Here is a 21,864-nt window from a genome sequence, read left to right on the forward strand (position 1 = left end):
CCATTATTCAGGCTGGGATAACATTCCAGTTAGTCAATGGGTCTCATTTGGTAAGCAAGCTGCATCTGTTGACTGCCTATACTGAATTGTAGAAATGAAAACAGATCACACCACAGCTCATTATTCTGCACTTGCTAGAGTTAAGTGGGTGTGTCACAACACCAACACACTTACTTATCGTAAGAGTAGGGGTGTTAACCCCGGTGTCCTGGCTAAATACCCAATCTGACCCTCAAACCATCACGGTCACCTAATAATCCCCAGTTTACAATTGGCTCATTCATCCCCCTCCTCTCCCCTGTAACTATTCCCCAGGTCGTTGCTGCAAATGAGAACGTGTTCTCAGTCAACTTACCTGGTAAAATAATGGATAAATTAAAAATTAAATTAAAATAAACGTAACCACGTTTGCAGTCAAATATTTTGCCACAACCATTCATTTAATTTATGGGAGACCTTAGAGATATGGTAAAACATGGTTGTGATTTGTTATACCTCGGTTAGGGGTATCTAAAAATGTCGGGGGTCTTGCCACCAGCCTAGATCTGCACACATTTAGACATTGTGTCATCAACCTATGACTGCACAGCTGCTGTTGTGCATACTTGAGCCCCCCTGTGGCTAAATAACACTCACATGAAGCAACAGGGATCTCTCCCCCAAATCATCAGCCACTCATCTAGTACCTCCTAATTACCATCCTATAATTGATACATGTTTAACTTAATCAGGGCTAATGTATGAGTCATACATTATAATTCAATTAAATGAGTAAATTATCAATGAATAAGTAATGATAAATGAATCTAGGTTCCAATTAAGCTGTAAGTGAAAGAGATTACATTAACACAGAATGATAGTCCTTTGTATTCTAATCAATGTATTTGATGATGTTAGGATAATGTTATTGTGCAGCCAAATAATTAGTCACAACCAAAACAACATTTCAAACGTTGCTTGTCATATTTGTTTGTCTTTTGTCATTTAAAAATGCCCAATCAGGATATCTGTACTTTGTGTTTAGGTCTTCAGTTCCAGTGCACAAGTTATGTTAAAAACATATGTTGTCTAAACCAGGGAGGAATGTCAGGTCACACAGAGTGCAGCAAACCCACTAAGAGAGAGAAGCACAAATAGGACATATTTTGGTAGGCCTGCCCTATCAAGTGTTGTCAGTGGGAAGTGTGGTTCTAAAGGACATTCTCAGGAAAATGCCTTTTCCCTGTTTTGGGCTTTGAGGACAGCCTTACATTGCTGTACATTCAGCATTCAGTGCTGTCTTTGGTGTGTAATGGTGGAAGAATAAAGCCTTTATTAAGTACAGCTCTATGGTGATATTAAGTAGAGCTCTATGGTGATATTAAGTATAGCTCTATGGTGATATTAAGTAGAGCTCTATGGTGATATTAAGTAGAGCTCTATGGTGATATTAAGTAGAGCTCTATGGTGATATTAAGTATAGCTCTATGGTGATATTAAGTATAGCTCTATGGTGATATTAAGTATAGCTCTATGGTGATATTAAGTATAGCTCTATGGTGATATTAAGTATAGCTCTATGGTGATATTAAGTATAGCTCTATGGTGATATTAAGTATAGCTCTATGGTGATATTAAGTATAGCTCTATGGTGATATTAAGCATAGCTCAATGGTGATATTAAGTATAGCTCTATGGTGATATTAAGTATAGCTCAATGGTGATATTAAGTATAGCTCTATGGTGATATTAAGTATAGCTCTATGGTGATATTAAGTATAGCTCTATGCCTGATAGCTCTATGGGGGTGATGGCACTTAATCATGGTGGCTTTCTCAGGAAACCTCATCCGAACCATGCAAGTCTTCGCACATGGTATCTCTCTCTACCTGCAACAACTGAACTTTACAGGAACTGAGTAGCGCTGGTAATTACTTTATTTGATCATGTATGCCCTAATCTACTGAATGAGAAACTGAGTGACGATGCTCTTGATTTGTTGCCATTGATTTGGGGGAGGTAACGCTACAGCCTTTGCAATACAAAGCGTTTTATACAACACTGTCCTCCAGTGTTCAATGTAGAAATTCCACAGGCCACACGAGAAAGAGACAAGTCCGGGTAGATGGGGAAAATCCTGACTTCCATTAAAGTCTAATTTATATTGGATTCAATCCATATAGCAGAAGTATTGCCGAAGATCCGCGTTATAGCGCGATTGAAGTTTAAAGGTAGGGTTCCCGCGTCCGCGGAGACTGCATTCAAGGTAAATGTTGCATATGTCGGCTCATTATGAAATGATTGAATGATTTTTTTGCGATATTGATTGAATCCAGACCTAACAGGGGATTTCCACTATCAGCATTAAATCATATAGCCACACTAGCTTCACCCTCATGTGGGTGCTAACAAACAAAAAGCATGCTAGGTACTGTTTGGTATCAACAGCCAATCCAGCAGAGGCTGGAAGCCAAAGGTGATTGGTCAATGGCATAGTACTTTCATAAAATTCAGCTATCCTCAATTTTGGCCCTGTTCACGCCCCAGCCCACTTCGCTTCCCTCTGTTGAAAATGAAAGGATTTCGATGTTTCAACGTCCCTTGTCGTCTGCTATGGAAACCCACTGTAAAAATCAATTAGACGTAAATGGAAGTTAGGATTTGCCCCTTATCTTTGAACTGAACCCACTTGAAAGAATGAATCTTATTCAAACATTTATTTGATCCAATTCTTTGGAATGTAGTAGTCATTGATCATTCAGAAACTACGTAGGTCTTGAAGCTGACCAGGGAGTCAAATAGCACCCTATTCCCTACATAGTGCACTACATTTGACCAGAGCCCTATGGGCCCAGGACAAAGGTATTGCACAGTATAGGGAATGCGGACATTTGGGTCCAAGTATAGAAACATAATTACCTCAGTCAATAAGGCCTTAACTGCTTAATCATTTTTTCTTTCCTTTTTTTATATCTGGGATGGCAAATTACATTTAGCAGTATTGAAGAAAAGAAAACATTTTGTAGAAAAAAATGGCACAGACATTTGTGACAGTACAAAAACACAAGGTGATATAACATACCAACTAAATAGAAACATTACGTAAGTAAAGAGACGTGTATAGCTTTTTCAATAATGAAAAACATCTCCATAATTGTACATTTCAGAATTATATCATGTCATCTGAAACCATATAAAATAGTTATCTGTAACACTGTCTTATCCTTCTCTCGCTTTCTCTCTCTCTATTTCTTTTTTCACAAAACAATATCATAAACAACACAAAGATCTTTTAAATATATCAGTGCAACATTGTTTTCACATCTAGTGCTGCAGCATCCTTTCCTATTGAAGAGGACCACACCAAAACATGAGGCCCTTACATTTTTGAGAGGTGGAACCATAGAAACAGGAATGACTCATTCTAATTTGAATGATTCTAATCCTGTGGAATATGGAATACCATTAAGAGCTCAAAGCAGAACCATGAAGCATCTGTCTAACTAGGTTCCCTGAATGAAGGAAACATGACAGAGGCGAAACATAGAAGCTCAAATAGACCCCGGCCGAAGGAATAAACGGTATAGCTACATCACATCCATTCATTGAACCTTGGATCCATGTTTTTGCCGTTTTATATAGTACTTTGTTTTGCATGAACTCTTTACGTTAGTGTTCAATACAGACAAAAGGAGAGCACATAGGATGTAAGCCACAGTACATGAAAACAGCATGGCAGAAGAGTATCTTTCATTCTAGCAAGGTCCATCATTCCACCATAGACATGTAGGGCCAGTTCCCCAGAACCCAGATTAAGCCTTGTCCTGGACTAAAAAGCATTCTCAAAGAGATTCTTAATCTGTGTCTGGGAAACTGGCTCAAGTATTGTCATAGCAGCATTTTTTCTCTCCTAGAGATGCTTCACCCCCTCCAGTCTGTTGTCTGGTTGCGTCCCAAATGCCACACTATTCCCTATATAGTGCACGACTATTGATCAGGGCACGTAGTGCACTCTAGGGATTAGGGTATCATTTCAGACACAGCCGATGGGCTCTTCACTCTCTTCTTGTTAGGCCTTTGTAGCGAATATAACCATTGGCCATAATAACACACTCTTTTCCCAGGCAGCATTGTGAGAGCACCAATGGAACATAACAACACAAAATACCCATTAAATACATGAGGACATCCAGACAACATCACCTATGATACAGAGAGCACAAAGAAAGGATACTGCAGCAGTTTGTATTTTTTTTTATATAAAAGGCCGCTCAAATATATTAAAACCTATGTACAATAAGTTGGATGTGTCATGTACTATGGGGATGGCATGAAGTCCTGCCAATCTGACTCCACCAGCCGATGCCTATGTACTGCTATGATGATCAGAACAGAATCAGACTCTAACAGTGGATGCCTACTTACTGCTATGATCAGAACAGAATCAGACTCTAACCAGCTGATGCCTACTCACTCATATGATCGGAATAGAATCAGACTCTACCAGCCGATGCTTATACATAATTATGTACAGAACAGAATCAGACTCTACCAGTGGATGCCTATGTACTGCTGTGATCAGAACAGAATCTACCAGTGGATGCCTATGTACTGCTGTGATCAGAACAGAATCTACCAGTGGATGCCTATGTACTGCTCTGATCAGAACAGAATCAGACTCTACCAGGGGATGCCTATGTACTGCTGTGATCAGAACAGAATCAGACTCTACCAGTGGATGCCTATGTACTGCTGTGATCCAAACAGAATCAGACTCTACCAGTGGATGCCTATGTACTGCTGTGATCAGAACAGAATCAGACACTACCAGTGGATGCCTATGTACTGCTGTGATCAGAACAGAATCAGACTCTACCAGTGGATGCCTATGTACTGCTGTGATCAGAACAGAATCAGACTCTACCAGTGGATGCCTATGTACTGCTGTGATCAGAACAGAATCAGACTCTACCAGTGGATGCCTATGTACTGCTGTGATCAGAACAGAATCAGACTCTACCAGTGGATGCCTATGTACTGCTGTGATCAGAACAGAATCAGACTCTACCAGTGGATGCCTATGTACTGCTGTGATCAGAACAGAATCAGACTCTACCAGTGGATGCCTATGTACTGCTATGAACAGAATCAGTAGAGAAAAGGCAACACAAACTTTCAAAAGGCACTGTCGGAACTAGACACAGGTCTAGGGCCAGGGCAAGCACCCCTCTGGACGGACGGACGGACGGACGGACGGACGGACGGACACACACACACACACACACACACACACACACACACACACACACACACACACACACACACACACACAAACAAAAATGCACAAATCGATGCCGACATATAACAGAAACATAACATGGCCAGCTGAATAGCCAGCCGCACGTCAGGATAGTGAATCAAAGTTTTTATGCTCTTTCTTTCTGTGAAACAGTATTGACTTCAGAGAAAAATGAAAAATCATATCTTTTCAGAAGAAAAATAACAAAAACATGATAAATACTTTCATATTAATTGGTCTCAACACCAGCATCTGATTACATAAAAACAAAGCACGTCACAAAACATCCAAAAAACTAAATAATCCTTTTGCTGTACACATTTTCTTTATACACAGTGCCCCCTACTGGTAAATTCCTTTCACTGCAGCCCCTGAGAATATCACGACTCGGTCACAACCTCCTACCATCTCTACGGCTGACTGCGTCCAAAATGGCACCCTATCCCCTACATAGTGCACTACAGGGCACCCTATCCCCTACATAGTGCAGTATATATGGAATACGGTGCCATTTGGGTCCCAACTCTCCGTCCGGTGGTCTAGTTCCTCCAGCTATGAGGCTGCTTGGTGCTTCCTTCCCTCAGAGGAAGCTCACGCCTTTAGCTTACGCCTCTGAGTAGCTGTTCTGTGCATTCAGCTTGCTGTCCTTCTTTAGCTTGACTCCGTCCACCAGCTCAAAGTTATAGTTCTCCAGAGCCGACAAGTTCCTGCTGTCGGACATGTGCCCGTGTGAGCAGGCACAGTAGAGGACGACACCACAGATAGCCCCCAGCAAGACCCCCAGAGCGCTCATAGCGATGATGGTGATGAGGATGGGGTCCAGGGTTTTCAGCATGTTGCCTGGGCCACCCAGCTCACTGTTCTCCACTACCGCTGGGTAGTACGGGTCTATTGCTGAAATTGAGACAGAAAAAAATGACTTTAGTGGCCTGGGGTGGTCTATCAGGTCCTGCCGCTGCCTTCGGAACACACATGTATACCAGTGCTGGTGTGGGATTGAATCCGGCCCACGGCCCGTCTAGCACACCATCTCTCTTCCTTCCTTTCCTGTCTCGCTTCACTTTATTTTTTAAGGATGGAAAGAGCCTTAAAAAAGTATGAACAGCTGGATACATATAGGCATAGCATAGGTTAGACGTTAGGAGGCTCGTCACCCACAAGTTCTAAAAAATATTACAACCATGAATGAGCACTGAGGTAGTGTACTTACGGTATATGCAGATCTCTGTTGGCTGGGACGTAGGAGCCTCGCGTATGTCTGGATCTAAAGGGGGAAAAACAACACCCATCCAAAATGGCCACGTTATTTGAGTTGTTACACATCTTAAGCAGGATCAGAAGTGTAATAAAGCACCAAAACCAGAGATCAAAGAGAGAGTTGCAAAATTCCTGTAACTTTCCCAAATGTCTCAGTCTTTCTAGAAATCCTGGTTGGAGGAATCTGCATTTCCTGCTTATTTCCTACTTATTCCAGGAATATTCCAACCAGGCTATGCAGCCCTAGCAGAGAGTTATAGACCAGGGCAGTGACACTTACCCTTACACTCCTCTGTTGTGAGTCCATCCAGGATCTTGATATTGTCCAGCGCGATATGTCCTGTGCTCCTGTCTCCCACTCCCTCAATCACCACCTAGCAACAACAACATAAACATATAGGTGAAATACTGCTATATAATGCATTACTTCTGACCATAGGGCCATATAATGCATTACTTCTGACTATAGGGCCCATATAATGCATTACTTCAGACCATAGGGCCCACATATGTCACGGCCTGACCTTAGAGATCCTTTATTCTCTATTTTGGTTAGGTCGGGGTGTGACTAGAGTGGGCATTCTAGTTACTTTATTTCTAGTTTGGCTTGGTATGGTTCCCAATCAGAGGCAGCTGTCTATCGTTGTCTCTGATTGGGGATCATATTTAGGCAGCCTTTTCCCACCTGTTTGTTGTGGGATCTTGTTTGTGTATAGTTACCTTGAGCACTGCATAGCTCCACGTTCGTTTTGTTCTTTATTGGCGACATATATGCATTACGTCTGACCATAGGGCCCATATATTGCATTACTTCTGACTGTAGGGCCCATATAATGCATTACTTCAGACCATAACGCCCATATAAGGCATTACTTCTGACCGTAGGGCCCATATAATGCATTACTTCTGACCATAGGGCCAATATAGTGCATTACTTCTGACTATGGCCCATATAATGCATTACTTTCCCATAGGGCCCATATAATGCATTACTTCTGACCATAGGGCGCATATAATGCATTACTTCTGACCATAGGGCCCATATAATGCATTACTTCTCACCATAGGGCCCATATAATTCATTACTTCAAACCATAGGGCCCATATATTGCATTATTTCAGACCATAGGGCCCACATAGTGCCTTACTTCAGACCATAGGGCCCATATTGTGCATTACTTCTCACCATAGGTCCCATATAATGCATTACTTCTGACCATAGGGCCCATATAATGCATTACCTCTGACCATAGGGCCCATATAATGCATTACTTCTGACTAGGGCCCATATGGCGCATTACTTCTGACCATAGGGCCCATATAATGCATTACTTCTGACTAGGGTCCAGATGGTGCATTACTTCTGACTAGGGTCCAGATGGTGCATTACTCCTGACTACTAGGGCCCAGATGGTGCATTACTTCTGACTAGGGCCCAGATGGTGCATTACAAGGGAATGTGGTGCCATTTGGAACCTAACCGAGGTCTAACAGACTCATGACCAAGATCTAGCCTAGTGCTTTACCTTATAGGGTTTGTTAGAGTGGGGCACCAGCACTCGTCCCTCCCTCCATCGGCTGCCCTGGTGTCCACTGACAGTCCAGAGCAGTGCCTCAGTCCGTCCCTCCTCTGTCTCCTTGTTCTGTTTGATGTGCAGGGTGCCGGCGTGCTCCCCGAACATGTGGTACCAGAAGGACACACACAGGTCTGCGTCAGGGGCGGTGACGGGCAGGCTGGCAAGGCGTGCCACCCTCTCCTCCATCCTCTCCTCCTCTGACTCCTCCTCCTTCCTTTCGGTCTCAGTAGCCAGCAGCATGTAGATGAAATTTCCTGGACCTCCTTTAGAGGGCAGTAAGAGACAAGCTAAGTAGCTATTTCTGAGTCCATGTTCATTGTGATAGTGCTTATTTACTACAGTAATATTATTGTGTGTGTGTGTCCACATGCACTCTGTGTCGTGTGTGTGCACACTGTGTGTGTGTGTGTGTTTATGCATTCTCTGTCCTCTCACCTGTGTGATCTAGGTTGGGTCCTCTGTGGACTGTAGGGGCCCCACTGGTATGAATCATCCACCCAGCACCAGCATCCGTCTCCAGTGTCCAGCCGCAGAACGATGGGTTGTCCGCCCAGCCAAAGTCACACGCGAACCACAGGTACTCTGGAAAAGAGGTCAACCTTGTAAGTAACCTAGCTTGTTTCCTCTGGCTAAGTGTAACTATTATTAACTTAATGTTACACAACGTGAATAGAGAGTGAGGTAAGGTAGTAACAACGTGTCATTTCCAATTTCCCTCTAACAAATCAAATATATGAAAATACTTTTGAACAGCTGAAGAAGCAAGCACAATATTTGTATTCAGGAAAATGACCATTTCTTACAGTAACTTGAAGGCACTCAAACTTAGATACGATATTTCATATTAAACAAAAGACAGATTCACAGATCCAACATGTGTTTAGTACCAGGAGAAGGAAGACTGAAGGGACCTTCCAGAGAGAAGGAAGTAGTGCCACGAACAGAACAGTAATGAAGACTAAACCATTTCCAGAATGTACACTACGAAAACTTGTTTCTCATCCCCTCTATGCCAGCTACAAATGGGCCCCTATTCCCTATATAGTGCACTACTTTTGAGCAGAGCCCAATGGGCCGTGGTGAAAAGTAGTGCACTATAAAGGGAATAATGGGCCCATTTGGGACAAAACATAACATGACGGCAGTGGTTAATCACAGCATCCAAATGAATGCTACAGCTATGAGTAAAAATAATGCTTTAATATTGCAGATAGATTGTGGCTTCTATCAATCTTTTGTCTCCATCATTTTCAATCCCCCATATACATTTTGAGGTAAATTATTTTAAATATATGTTCCTTCTTTTTTATTTTCCCCTAACCCTACCACCCCTCCCCTAATTGGAGTAAACTAATAAAAAAATAATACCCAGGCTTCTACTTCTAGCTTATACATACTACATACGTTTTATGGACACATGTTTGACATTAGCTATCTTTTTTTTCCCTTTTCTTTTTTTTATTTTTACAAAGAATGTTTCTTTTGTTGTCAGACGCTGTTGCAGTACTCAGAGAATAACTGTTGTTGTGCCCTCTGGTTGTTGTCATATGACTTGCTCAGTTAATTGAGACTCAAGGCTCCTTTTTCTGTTTCTGCAGTTATGTTTTTCCATCTCAAGGCCAAACACCGGCTGTGTTCCAAATGGCAGCCTATTTATTTTAGAGCGCACAACATTAGACCAGGACCCAGCACTGGTCAACAGCACACATAGATCTGGCAACATCTCTGTAGTTTGGATGACATCAATTATATGGTCAAGTCTACCATCCTGTTCTGTATTTCATGTCAAAATCCAACCATGATGATCTGCCTCATTTGCTTTATAGACAGACAACAAAAGAGAGGCGGAGAGAAGGATGGATGCATGAATGGATGGGTGGAGTACATGAGCCGGTAGTTTATGGACGTTCTCACCTGGTATGCGGTCTCCCTCTATGATAGGGTCTGCCACTGTGGTGTCACCTGTCAGACACAGATGGGCACAGTCAGTGGGGTTCATGGATCAGAGGGTGGGTCAAATGGATGGATAGATAGATCAGATATATTAGACAGATAGATATTTGTTTATTTGGATCCCCATTAGTAATTGCAGAGGCAGGAGCTATTCTTCCTAGGGACCACAAAAAAAGACAAAACATGAATACACAAGGAGAGTAACACAAATGTAAAATACAACGATATACAAACAATAAATCCTCTAGGGTAGGGTAGAGAAGAGTGAGAGAGACATGATGAGGATGGATAGATAGAGAAAGGGTGGGTGTGAGAAGGAGAGTGGGATGACGAGAGAGAGCAAGGGAGGCTGGTGGTCGGCACCTGTTGGGTCGTAGTCCTCCCCTCCTGCTCCTGTTCCTGTTCCACTGTGACAGCTGGCCTGCTCGTCGTCACACTCTTCTGACGTCGGTGCGGGCGTGGTCACAGACGCGGTCGTGGTGGCAGCGAACGTGGTCACAGCAAACGTGATCGCTACAGGCGTGGTCGGTGGGACAGTTGTGGGCTCTGGAGAGGGAAGGAGAGAGGAGAGAGTGAGTGGGGTGAGAGAGAGAGAGAGAGAGAGAGAGAGAGAGAGAGAGAGAGAGAGAGAGAGAGAGAGAAGAATCCTTCAGGGAAATGATACCTCTGCTGTTTGGTTGTAGTAAGCAGCCAGTTTACAGGTCAACCTTTGTGATTGGATTAGGGGATATGGCCATTTGTTTGATTTTAGATGTTAATGACACTGACATGGTGAAACCAAGCAGGCTTCCAGGGCACATGGTCTGGGTGGAGATAGGAAACGATCCGGTAACATGAGACTGTGGAGTGAGGCTGGTTGCTACTGGTAGCAAGATCGATACAGAAAGTCGGAGTGTGGAGAGCCAAGTGTGGAGAGCCTGGTAGCTGCAGAGGGGTTGGAATCAAGGTGTGAAGGAGAATTGGGGAAATAATTAGAGTAGATTGCTCATAGTGGATTTCCCAATGTGGCCCTGTGAGTGTGTGTGAGTGTGTGCTTGTTCCCAAGTGAGTGTGTGTTCGGATGCTCTCGTGCTCTTTCTTTGATGTGGAGCTCATCTTTTTTCCACCTCTTCTCCCCTCCTCTCCTCCTCTTTTTTCCACCTCCTCTCCTCTCCCCTCCACTACCCCACCGTCTGGCCTGTACTAACTGATCCTCATCTTCCTCCCTACTAGGGTAACCAGACACACCATACCAGACCTAGAAATCCCCAACCCTCAGTCACTCACTCTCCCACCCCCACTCCCACTTCACCCACACCTCAGCCCCACTCCCACCTCACCGTCCCACTGTGACTCCCCCCCCAGCCCAGAGTCAGGGCAGCCTGCCCTGGCATTCATCAGCCTTTCATGTCTTAACCCTCCCACATAACACACTAACTGACAGGTAGGGTACACATTGTCATCAAGCAGAAAAGTCTACACAACTACTCCCCCTACTGCCCAAGGCTTGTCACTCACCCAGGTCTCAGGTCTGTAGTTAGGAGTAGGTGAGTGAAGCCTATCTGGGATTCCATCTGTGTGAGGCCACTATGATTGATGTCTAACTCTAGACCCTGTCAGAGGGGTTCTTTAATCCTAATACTGTCCTGCTTGGGCGGCTCCAAAGTCGCGCAGCGGTCTAAGGCACTGCATCTCAGTGCTAGAGGCGTCACTACAGACACCCTGGTTAGATTTCAGGCTGTATCACAACCGGCTGTGATTGGGAATCCCATAGGGCAGCGCACAATTGTCCCAGCGTCGTCCGGGTTTGGCCGGGCTAGGCCGTCATTATAAATAAGAATTTGTTCTTAACTGACTTGCCTAGTAAAATAAATGTTGAATTATTATTATTATAATTTTTTTTTAAATAACACTAGTTTGGTCCAAGATCTGTTTGTTCACTCTGTTGCTGTCGTTGTTAAGCCAAACTGTGTGTGTGTGAGATGTTTGCACTATCTCACCCTGGATCTCACAGCCCAGCAGCTCCAGTCTGAGGCCCAGGCCCTCGGGGGTGGCTCTCTCTGGGTAAACCCTGAGGAAGCGAGTAAGCAGAGGGCCCAGAGTACGCAGCTCTGGGGTGTCATGGTTCTGGTTCCCAATGAAGATCTGGAAGAGAGAAAAGAAACGTTTGTTAGTTAGGATTCACACAGACACTTGCATGCACGCAAACATACACACACACACAAACACACACCTTGAGGCTCTAGTCTATTGAAAAAGAATCGACTTTCTATCAAAACAAAACACATTTCTTTGAAGACCTCTAGGATCTATGAGTTCCTCCTTAATATATTATTTAAAGCGAGAGGACATGTGAAAATGGTTAGCCCGTGCGGTGAGCAGGTAGTGGGAGTCCGGGACACCAGGGCTGCTACCACCATGGTGCCAGGCCCTAGGTTCTTAAGTTTCCCTCTAAAACCCTCAATCAAAGTGAAGCCTGGTGTGGCAGCTTGAAAAACATTCTCTTTGCCTCCCAAATGGCTCACTATTCCCTATACAGTGCACTACTTTTGACCAGAGTAGTACACTGTGTAGGGAATAGGGTGCCATTTGAGATGCTGCCGGGATGTATGGCTGAAATAGACTTCCTCTCTATTCGTCTTTGAAGATTGGAGGCTGGAAAGGAGCTTTATAAAAAGACACAGGAAACAGGGCAGGGGGATATCTAGGGCGGCATCCCAAATAGCACCCCATTTTCTATGCTGTAAACTACTTTGGACAAGAGGCCTATGGGCCCTCGTCCAAAGTAGTGCACTACATAGGGAACAGGGTGCCATTTGGGACACAAATAAGATCTTCCTCTGTCTGCCATAAATCAGGAGTCCCACCATCTGGAATAGATGGATGTTCAATGTCTTGCGACCGTGACAGGGAGTACGAAGAGTACTGCTGGATATTTGGACCAGCTAGGTGCTGATGGCTTCCACACACTGACATGTCATCCTTGACTTGACCAACAGGATATGTTGCGTTCTTGTCAACATCAATCTTGGCAACATCCTATATGATCGGAATGATTTTCTATTGATCAGTGGGTCTCTGTGGGAGGAGGTGAATTCCAAACATGAATTCTCAGGCTGCTTCCCTTACCTTAGGCTTGGCATCGTTGTCTTCATTCACCATGGTCCAGTCAGAGCCGTTGCTGCTGTAACCCACCTTGAACCTCTTCATGAACACATTCTTGTCTCTATAGAATAAAAATACAACTTTATTGATCCAGAAAGACACACAAACACACACAGGTTCCAACTCTCTGGTTGCTGGCCCCCGTCTCTGTCCTCTAGGCTACCTACCTGTGGTGTCCTCCCTGGATAACCAGGCCGCTGACCAGCTTGTCCTGGCCCAGGTCCACCTGCAGCCACTCGTTCCTGAAGGGCTGTCTGGTCTGTTGCTGGGTCCATCCCGACCTCCCTGTTAGCAACCTGGCGTTCTCCGGTACCCAGCCACGCTCCGCGTGTGACGACGCAGTGACCTGGGCATCTGAGATCTGTCCGGAGACCATCCCCAGCATGCCTGAACAGGGGTAGTCTGCGTTTGTGAGTGTGTGTGTGTGTGCGTGAGAGAGAGAGAGAGAAAGTAGAGAAGGGATCAGATTGAGGTTCTGTCCTCATGGGCTCTGGCCAAAAGTAGTGCGCCATATAGGGAATAGGATGCCATTTGGGACACATACACTCCATGTCCTGAGATCTTTGTGAGTTATTTTGTGATTTGTCTTTGTGGGAACTACCCTGTGTGTGTGCGCGTGTGCGTGTGTGCGCCCGCGTTTGTGTGGTCATGTGTGTGTATCATACGAGGTGGCTGGGCTGAACTCACAGAGGCAGTATAACTGGAGGACAGAGACAGACGGTCTACATCCTCCCTGTGTCATTCCAAGCTCTTAATCATCTTGTACAATACACGCACGCACACACGCACGCACGCACGCACGCACGCACGCACACACACACACACACACACACACACACACACACACACACACACACACACACACACACACACACACACACACACACACACACACACACACACACACACACACACACACACACACACACACACACACACACACACACACACACACACACACACACACACACACACACACACACACACACACAGCCCTGCAGTGAGGAACAGAGTAATACCATATTTATAATGTTCTCCTGCTGAGGGAAATAAGAGAGGATGGATTTCTGGGAAGAACCAAGTGCTGCGCTTAGTAATATCGTAAATACTGGATGTACGATGACTCAACTTGCCTTTTTGCTGTTTTCCATTGCACTTTTACAATGAATAACTACCTAGCATGACCCTCGACCGGCTTTGGAAGCAGTGATTATTCTAAATCACAAGGCTGTCTTCTGCACAGCCAAGTACAGGATTAATTAGATTTCTTAGAGCACTGGAAAGCATGGTAAATAGGGTCTAGATTAGAATGAAAATGTGTGTGTATGTGTGAGTGTGTGAGTGTGTGTGTGTGTGTGTGTACCTGAGGTCTTGCAGCCGTAAACCTCGAAGCGCATGCATATGCCTATCTCCCAGGACATGGGTCTGATGCGGACGTAGCGCGCCAGAGTCTGCTTGGGAAAGAACGACCTGGCCACATCTGTAGGGTTGTGGTTCCCCTGGAAAATCTGGAGGAGAAGAAGAAGATGATGATGATGATGAAGAAGAAGAAGATGAAGAAGAAGATGATGATGAAGAAGCAAAGAGGAAGGAGATCATCATGATGTCCAGCAGAAACACATCTTCTGCTTTATTCCAGAAGAATAGAGACAAATTCGTTTACCTCAGTCACATATGTTAAATAGAAATGTCTGAACCTGTTCTGTAAAATAGGACAGATTCCCCTGGTGTTTGTTGTCCAGAGTACAGGAAATCTGCCCTATTGTGAAATGTGTGGTTTTGATTTCCAAATCAGACTGAACCCAGTCTTTCTATTACTCATGTATATAACCTCTCTAGATTTCTTCCTTCTGGGGAATTTGTCCTGGCCACTGTTCTCTTGCTTCTCCTTTACCTGCTCTTTGGGTTCTAGGCCGGGTGACAGTAAAGACCTTTATGACAATTTAAACAAAAGGTTTAAAAATGATCTTATGAGTCAGTCTTACCTTCTGCTTGGATCCCTCCTTTATTGTGACCCAGTCCTCTCCATTGGAGCTCACATCCACTTTGTAGGAGCGGACAAAGTACTCCTTCTTGGTTTCCTTGGAGATGGCGCCCTGTGTTCCCACGGCTGAGACAAAGCGGAGAAATCCCAGGTCCACCTGGCAACACAAACCAGAAACACCAAGTTAGCTTGAACCCTGTTAGCTCATGCAGGCAAAACAGAGATAAAGGGCTGAAAGACCTGCACAGGGAATAGTGCTGCTACCCAGTGCTTTATTCCTGCATCCAAATCAACCAAAACTCTTTAACTTCACAGAAGACTTGCCAGGTGCAAACGAAGAAAATAGCCAATTAGTTAATTGGTTGCAGTATAACTCTCAATGTCCTGCATGTGGATGAGCATCATATACAGTGGGCTTAAAGGCAGGAAGTTGCCAACTAACCTGCTAACCGTGTTAGAAAAGATCTGACAGAAGCCACTTCCAGCTACCTGTCGGGGGCAGCTACTGACAGAGCCACTCATGATGTGGTCTGTTAAGTGGGTTGTCAGTGTTGACCATGTTAAAACACTCTGTATGAATGAACATAGAGCCTCTGCCTACTTTCTGAGCAGGGCGAGGCCTGTTAGGCCGATTGTGGGGGACAGGACGGAACCGGTGGGAAGGCCATAATGCCTCTGACGGTGAAAACAGGAGCGTTTGCCCTTCCTCTGGGAGCAGGGGCAGGTCCACAGGAAGTGAGCTCCACTGCCTGGCCTGGCCAGCAGAGCAGAGAGAGAGAGACTCCATTGTCTGTCTGGGGAATTCCTGAACTGCAGGGAGCAGCTGGTCTCTCTAGAGTTGTGTCCCAAATGGGATGCAACCTATTTCCTATATAGTGCACTATTTTTGACCAGGGCCCTCTATATTGAGAATAAGGTGTCATTTGGGACACACACCCTGGTCTCTCAAGGACGGTGCCTGCTGGCCACCCTTCTGCTCTGGGCTTCATGTATTAAATATTTATGTACTTTAAACTAGGTGGGGCTTAGTATGGTTGGTTGCTTCATGATATTAGTGTGGGTGTGTTTGTGTCTGTGCTTTTGTCTTGAGTCGCTTTTTTTGCGTCATCGAAGTAGAGCATCTTTCTTTCAGAGAACCGTTAGAGAGAGTCTTTGAGATAATATTGATGTATAGCCTAAAAACCGGAGCAGCTCCATGCCTTCTACTTTAAGGGGGTTTAAATGATGATTTATGTTTTTGAGGTAGAGGTATTTTGAGGTTGATGAATTTTGTTCTGATGAAGTATGCTATAGTGCGTGGCCCACTCTGCAGCATGGTGCAGCTAGCCAGAGGCTGTGTCACAAATGGAACCCTATTCCTTACAGTGCACTACTTTTGACAAGAGCTCCGGTCAAAAGTAGGGCACTTTGTAGGGAGCAGGGTGCCATCTGGGACACAGACAAGTAGTACTTCATTAGTCTTACTTCAGCTGAATATAATGACTTACCTAATTCATGCGTGTGTGCCATCAATACATACAATTCTATTATTGAGTCAACAGTTAACCTTTTATTGATACTATTTCCAGGACACCATTTTTTATTTTAATGTCGCCTGGCAGTAATGTGTGCTTTTGTCACGTTCTGACCTTAGTTCCTTTGATTTGTCTTTGTTTTAGGATGGTCAGGGAGTGAGTTGGGTGGGTTGTCTATGTTCGGTTTTCTGTGTTGTGTTTTGAGTTTGGCCTGGTACGGTTCTCAATCAGAGGCAGGTGTCGTTAGTTGTCTCTGATTGAGAATCATAGTTAGGTAGCCTTTTTCCACCTGTGTTTCGTGGGTGTTTATCTTCTGTTCTGTGTTTGTATTTCACCGTTCAGGACTGTTTTCGTTTCGTTCTCATGTTTTGTTATTTCCTGTTCGAGTATTCATTTTCATTAAAAGAGAATATGAATACTTACCACTCTGCACCTTGGTCCTCCTCTCTCTCTCCCAGCAGCGAGCGTTACAGCTTTAGGCTCCTTTATGACAAATCTTTGGCTGTATAGGTAGTCTGCTGATTTAATTGGATCATCTTGGCTTTTATATTAAAGGGATATATCTAGGCCCCATGTCGATAGCAAGTTTCCTCCGGATGCCACAGCTATGGATGAAACTGCCAACCCATCACTGTGCGTAATTTATCCCCAACCTGGCCGTTTTTGAATTACAGTGAGATTGACATGTTATTGAAACCTGTGAGGTAAGCTTATGCAGGAAAGGTTTCCTTCCTCTCCAAAGACAAAGTATTTATAGAGGCGTACTGCTTGAGGAGAAACGTTTGTCTCGGGTCTGTGACGTTGGAAACCAGGAAAGGGCCGTACATCTGTAGAACACATTTGGGCCTGGCTGCTCTGCGAGTGAATGTTGTTCGCGGAAAGAGATGAAAACAAAGGAGTCCTCAGAGACTGTTGGAGGAGTTCCCATCACCCTAAGAGACAACACGAAGGATGCGATATTTAGGTCCCATAACATGATCCAATGCCACTTGTCAGGAGAAACAAATCAGAATCATACTGGAAGATTTATTATGGACTGAGCGTGGCATTTTATATATTTATTTTTTGGGCATCATGGTTGAAGACTGTAGAAGAATTCAATTATTCTAGTATGCTTTAGTCATTAACTAGTTATAAAACTGCACATTTTTCTCTCCGCCCCATGGCTAAATGAGTAGAATTGAAAGGAATTACTTGTAAATTGCAAAGTCTTCTGGTATGGATGTGGGCACGCAGACCCACAAGCCACCACGGCCTCTCATGATGAGTTCCGTTTTTTTTTTGTGGCCTCCACTCCCGTCAAAGTTGCCCATCTCTGACGTAGAATATGTTAACATGATCAAAAGCGACAAGCCACACCCTCAACTGACCTCACCATGAGTGCCTCTGTCACTTTAGAGAACCTTGTTCAGTGAACGTCGTAGCTTTATTTCCCCTGCATGTGGTCAGAACCCTTTTCTTGCCCTGATCTTGTCCAGTCTAACCCCACAGTTATGACACAGCACTTTCGTGACAAAGTGGGTCACAGCAGTCAGTCACAGCAGCCTAGCGCTGGTTACAAGCTCTTTCTCTCCTCGCCAGAAAAACACCAATATCCTGTTTTGAAGGATGTGCCAATGTTTTTGTTCAATCTCATTTAGTCACGGTCCGGCTGATGAATGCAGCCGTGTCTGCATCCCATTGTTTTCTCCATTAAAGGCCTGAGCAGAGGGTTTTATTTTCAGCCACAGAGTGTCAACGCTGCCAAGTGTTGAGTAATTAGGAATATGGGAGAGTAATTAGCATCAGTCCTTTCATAGAGGAAGTCTGGCCAATAGGCTTGGCCGGCCGCTGCAGAGTTCATGTCAGATAGAATAGGAAACGGCGGACAGAGTGTTCAGCTCAGAGGTTTCTATCATAATAAAGGGCTTTGGTTTGGTTGCGAGATCAACTTGAGACTGGGACTGAAGCAGAGCAACAAGGTCTTTCGTGCCAAGACAACCCAGGACACTGTCCACAACTCCTCTGTACTGACTCAAGCCCATGTGTACTCAAGTGGACTTTGCCTTTGGCAAACAATCTCAGCAGTTTTTAATTTATACAGATTTGTTGTCGCGCTCTTTAATTACACTGCTGTGCATGATTCTCAATTGTATCACGAATACCATTGAGTACATGGATCAAATGTTCAAGTGGCTCAAGGAGTCTTAACAGCGTGGCTTGTGTGCTAGAAAGGGGTTGCCATGACTTTGTTGAAGGCGGAGGGGAATATATAGAAACTCTAGGGGATTTACCAGGATAGGCTATAAGGAATGTACAGCTCTATGGCAACACTACAGCTTCACCATAGAGTGCCAGTTCCCAGGGGTCCTCTGTCACTCACATAGCCCACACAAACCCATGCAGAGTCACACACACCCACACACTACAGTAGCAAGTCCATCTGGGGCTTGACGTTCCCAGGGGTCCTCTGTCACTCACACAGCCCACACAAACCCATGCACACACCACACACACACCCCCCACACAAACCCATGGGGAGGCTATTTCTTCCTCTCCCAGAGAGTTTGGGAGTGAGGCCAAAAACAGGACACTGTGGTGCCTTCCCATCCTTTAGACTGTGTTACTGCATTATTCTGTGGTCATGTAATTATATACCCCGATTTACAGACTTCCCATGATTTGAAGCGCGACACATTTGCAAAATGCTTTGGGGTCAAACTATGGGGGAAGTTCATTTGATAAATATGTTTTTTTTATATCAGTTCATATCAGTTATTGCATTTGGTTGTATTAAAATACATGATGTATTATTCTATTCTATTCTATTATTCTATTCTGTTCTAGTAATGCAATCTTGAAGTACATGTTCCTGCTCAGTTCAGAGTTATTGGAGTGTGATTATATTGAAAGACAATATAACCACTTTACTGCTGGAGTTCTGTTTTGGGGGAAAAAAACGCAGTCTGTTCAGTTCATCGTGTTTGGAGTGTTGGTGTAGAGTAGTGTTACAGAATAGCCTCATGTAACAATCTGCATTTACAACAAGAAGCATCCCCCTCAGGGTGTTGCTACCTTTACCAAACTAGATTATAGAAGTCATGTCCCTGTTAGACAGTGTGTGTAGGAAGGAGCTTAATCAACCTAAATGCCAACTAGTCTAGTCAGTCTGGCCTCTCGATCACAATCTGTCTTCTTTGTGACATTATGATGTTTATTTTTCCAAGAATGTCATTCTTGAACACCCTCATGACCTGTGCTGCAAGGATCACACACACACACACACACACACACACACACACACACACACACACACACACACACACACACACACACACACACACACACACACACATACACACATACACACACACACACACACACACACCTAATGGATCACACACTTCTCATTAGGGATGCTGTCAGACAGCCGTGACATTGGTTCAGACTGGTGGAGACAGACCTGAGTCTCCCACACTGTCTGCCTACAACCCCCGGACTGTGTGGATACATAGAGAGATGCACTCTTAAAACTTTTCACTATGACAGTAGCTGTCCCGAACTGGTAGCGGTGAAGGACAAAACACACAGTCCGGGATGAGTCTAGAATAACCAACTGTTGCTCAACCCAGGGCTTCATGTGCAGCCATGATGTTTTACACGCACCAAGAGCATTGGTACTGTCACTGACACACATATGTAACTATATTCACCTATGTAGTGCACTACTTTCCAACTGTTTGGGACGCAGATGCCACACATGTAACCCAGCTGCCCCAGGGCTGTCTCTTACCTGAATCCACTCTCTGTTGGAGTCTTCAGAGGGGGTCCAGCCATTCTCTTTGTAGTTGAGTCTGGAGCGCTCAGGAGACCAGTTAGAGTTGTACTGAGAGGAGGCAGTGATCTGATCCGAGGTGATCACCCCTGACTCCATCCCCAGGCCCTCCACACACTTAAAGTCTGTCAACAGAGATATAGAACCTGAGTTAGACTTTATTTGGACAGTCCTCTGTTGATCAGTGTTTCTCAATCCTGGTCCTGGGGACCCAAGGGGTTGACGATTTTAGTTTTTGTCCTGGTACTAACACAGTGGTTTCAGCTAATCTACTTATCATTAGGTGTCTGAGGGCTAGGGAAAATGTTTAATGTGCATCACTTTGGGTCCCCAGGACAAGAATTTGATTAACACTGCTATAAATGTTTGACAGATTAAATCATCAATAGACTATCAACGGCAACTCTGTTGTTAAACAGCAACTTTTTGGGGTTATGGTTAGAGTTAGGTTTTTTGGGTAAGAATTAGAGTGAGGGCTATGAGCCTCCATCCTCTGTCTTGTCCTGTCGGTCTCTAAAGAGATGTTGTGTGACTCAGGGAGGTCTTGGCCTCGAAGACAACTTGGAAGAGAAATGCAATGGGAAAGAACTGTGTCTTACTGGAACTAAACGCGAACTTCCTCAAGCCTCTCTGAACTGAGTCAGAAGAAAAGAACAGCACGTTCTTGTGTATCTCAGCTGGAGCCATTCAAAGATGACACATCTAGAACCTTCCGTAACGAGCCACACTGAGTACACCACAGAGGTACTGAGTTGACTAACTCTTGACATCTCTAAAAAAATCACACACACACAAACTAGAAGCATCCTTTTTTAAAGTAGCTTTTTTTTCAAGATATGTTATTAATAAATTAATAATGTCAAATATTATTATGAGATTCCCAAAAGCAAGCGTAGGCCCACACGTTGACACAAACAATGTCATGTCTTTATTGACTTAATACATGTTTTTCTTTACTTATTTTAAATGTTGCAGGATGAAAAAAAACCAAACATAGAACACCATACGAACACACACACACACACACACACACACACACACACACACACACACACACACACACACACACACACACACACACACACACACACACACTATTACTTCCCTATCAGTCGGTTTGGAAGTAGAAATGTGTGTGCCGAAATGTTCTTAAAACTGTTTAGACTTTTTTTTCCCATTACATGAGAGGAAGGCGGATGGAATGTAATGTTGTCAGATATCAGTATTCCTCCTGTTCCCCTGATGACTTAATCTTATCACTTGGAACACTCCATACTGCGGCTTTGATCACATGAACTGTTGAAATAGTCTCTGATAAGGTCTTTCATTTAGATTGCAATGAT

The 21,864-nt window shown here is 44.3% G+C and overlaps 1 protein-coding gene across 1 annotated transcript in view; it reads right to left on the reverse strand.

Moving 5' to 3' along the window:
- Positions 1-2,681: 2,681 nt before the first annotated feature.
- Positions 2,682-21,864, reverse strand: part of LOC112260416 (neuropilin-1a) — a 48,996-nt gene continuing 29,813 nt past the window's right edge. Inside the window, exons 6-18 of the mRNA XM_042328704.1 lie at positions 20,480-20,646; positions 15,195-15,350; positions 14,573-14,717; positions 13,377-13,611; positions 13,174-13,270; positions 12,045-12,189; positions 10,429-10,611; positions 10,027-10,074; positions 8,548-8,694; positions 8,062-8,375; positions 6,816-6,909; positions 6,489-6,542; positions 2,682-6,172 (exon numbers count right to left, since the gene is read on the reverse strand). Coding sequence (XP_042184638.1) covers positions 5,883-6,172; positions 6,489-6,542; positions 6,816-6,909; positions 8,062-8,375; positions 8,548-8,694; positions 10,027-10,074; positions 10,429-10,611; positions 12,045-12,189; positions 13,174-13,270; positions 13,377-13,611; positions 14,573-14,717; positions 15,195-15,350; positions 20,480-20,646 — 2,075 coding nt within the window. The 3' untranslated portion in view covers positions 2,682-5,882. The remainder of the gene's footprint in view (positions 6,173-6,488; positions 6,543-6,815; positions 6,910-8,061; positions 8,376-8,547; positions 8,695-10,026; positions 10,075-10,428; positions 10,612-12,044; positions 12,190-13,173; positions 13,271-13,376; positions 13,612-14,572; positions 14,718-15,194; positions 15,351-20,479; positions 20,647-21,864) is intronic.

This window comes from Oncorhynchus tshawytscha, linkage group LG10, assembly GCF_018296145.1.
Source record: "Oncorhynchus tshawytscha isolate Ot180627B linkage group LG10, Otsh_v2.0, whole genome shotgun sequence".
NCBI lineage: Eukaryota > Metazoa > Chordata > Actinopteri > Salmoniformes > Salmonidae > Oncorhynchus > Oncorhynchus tshawytscha.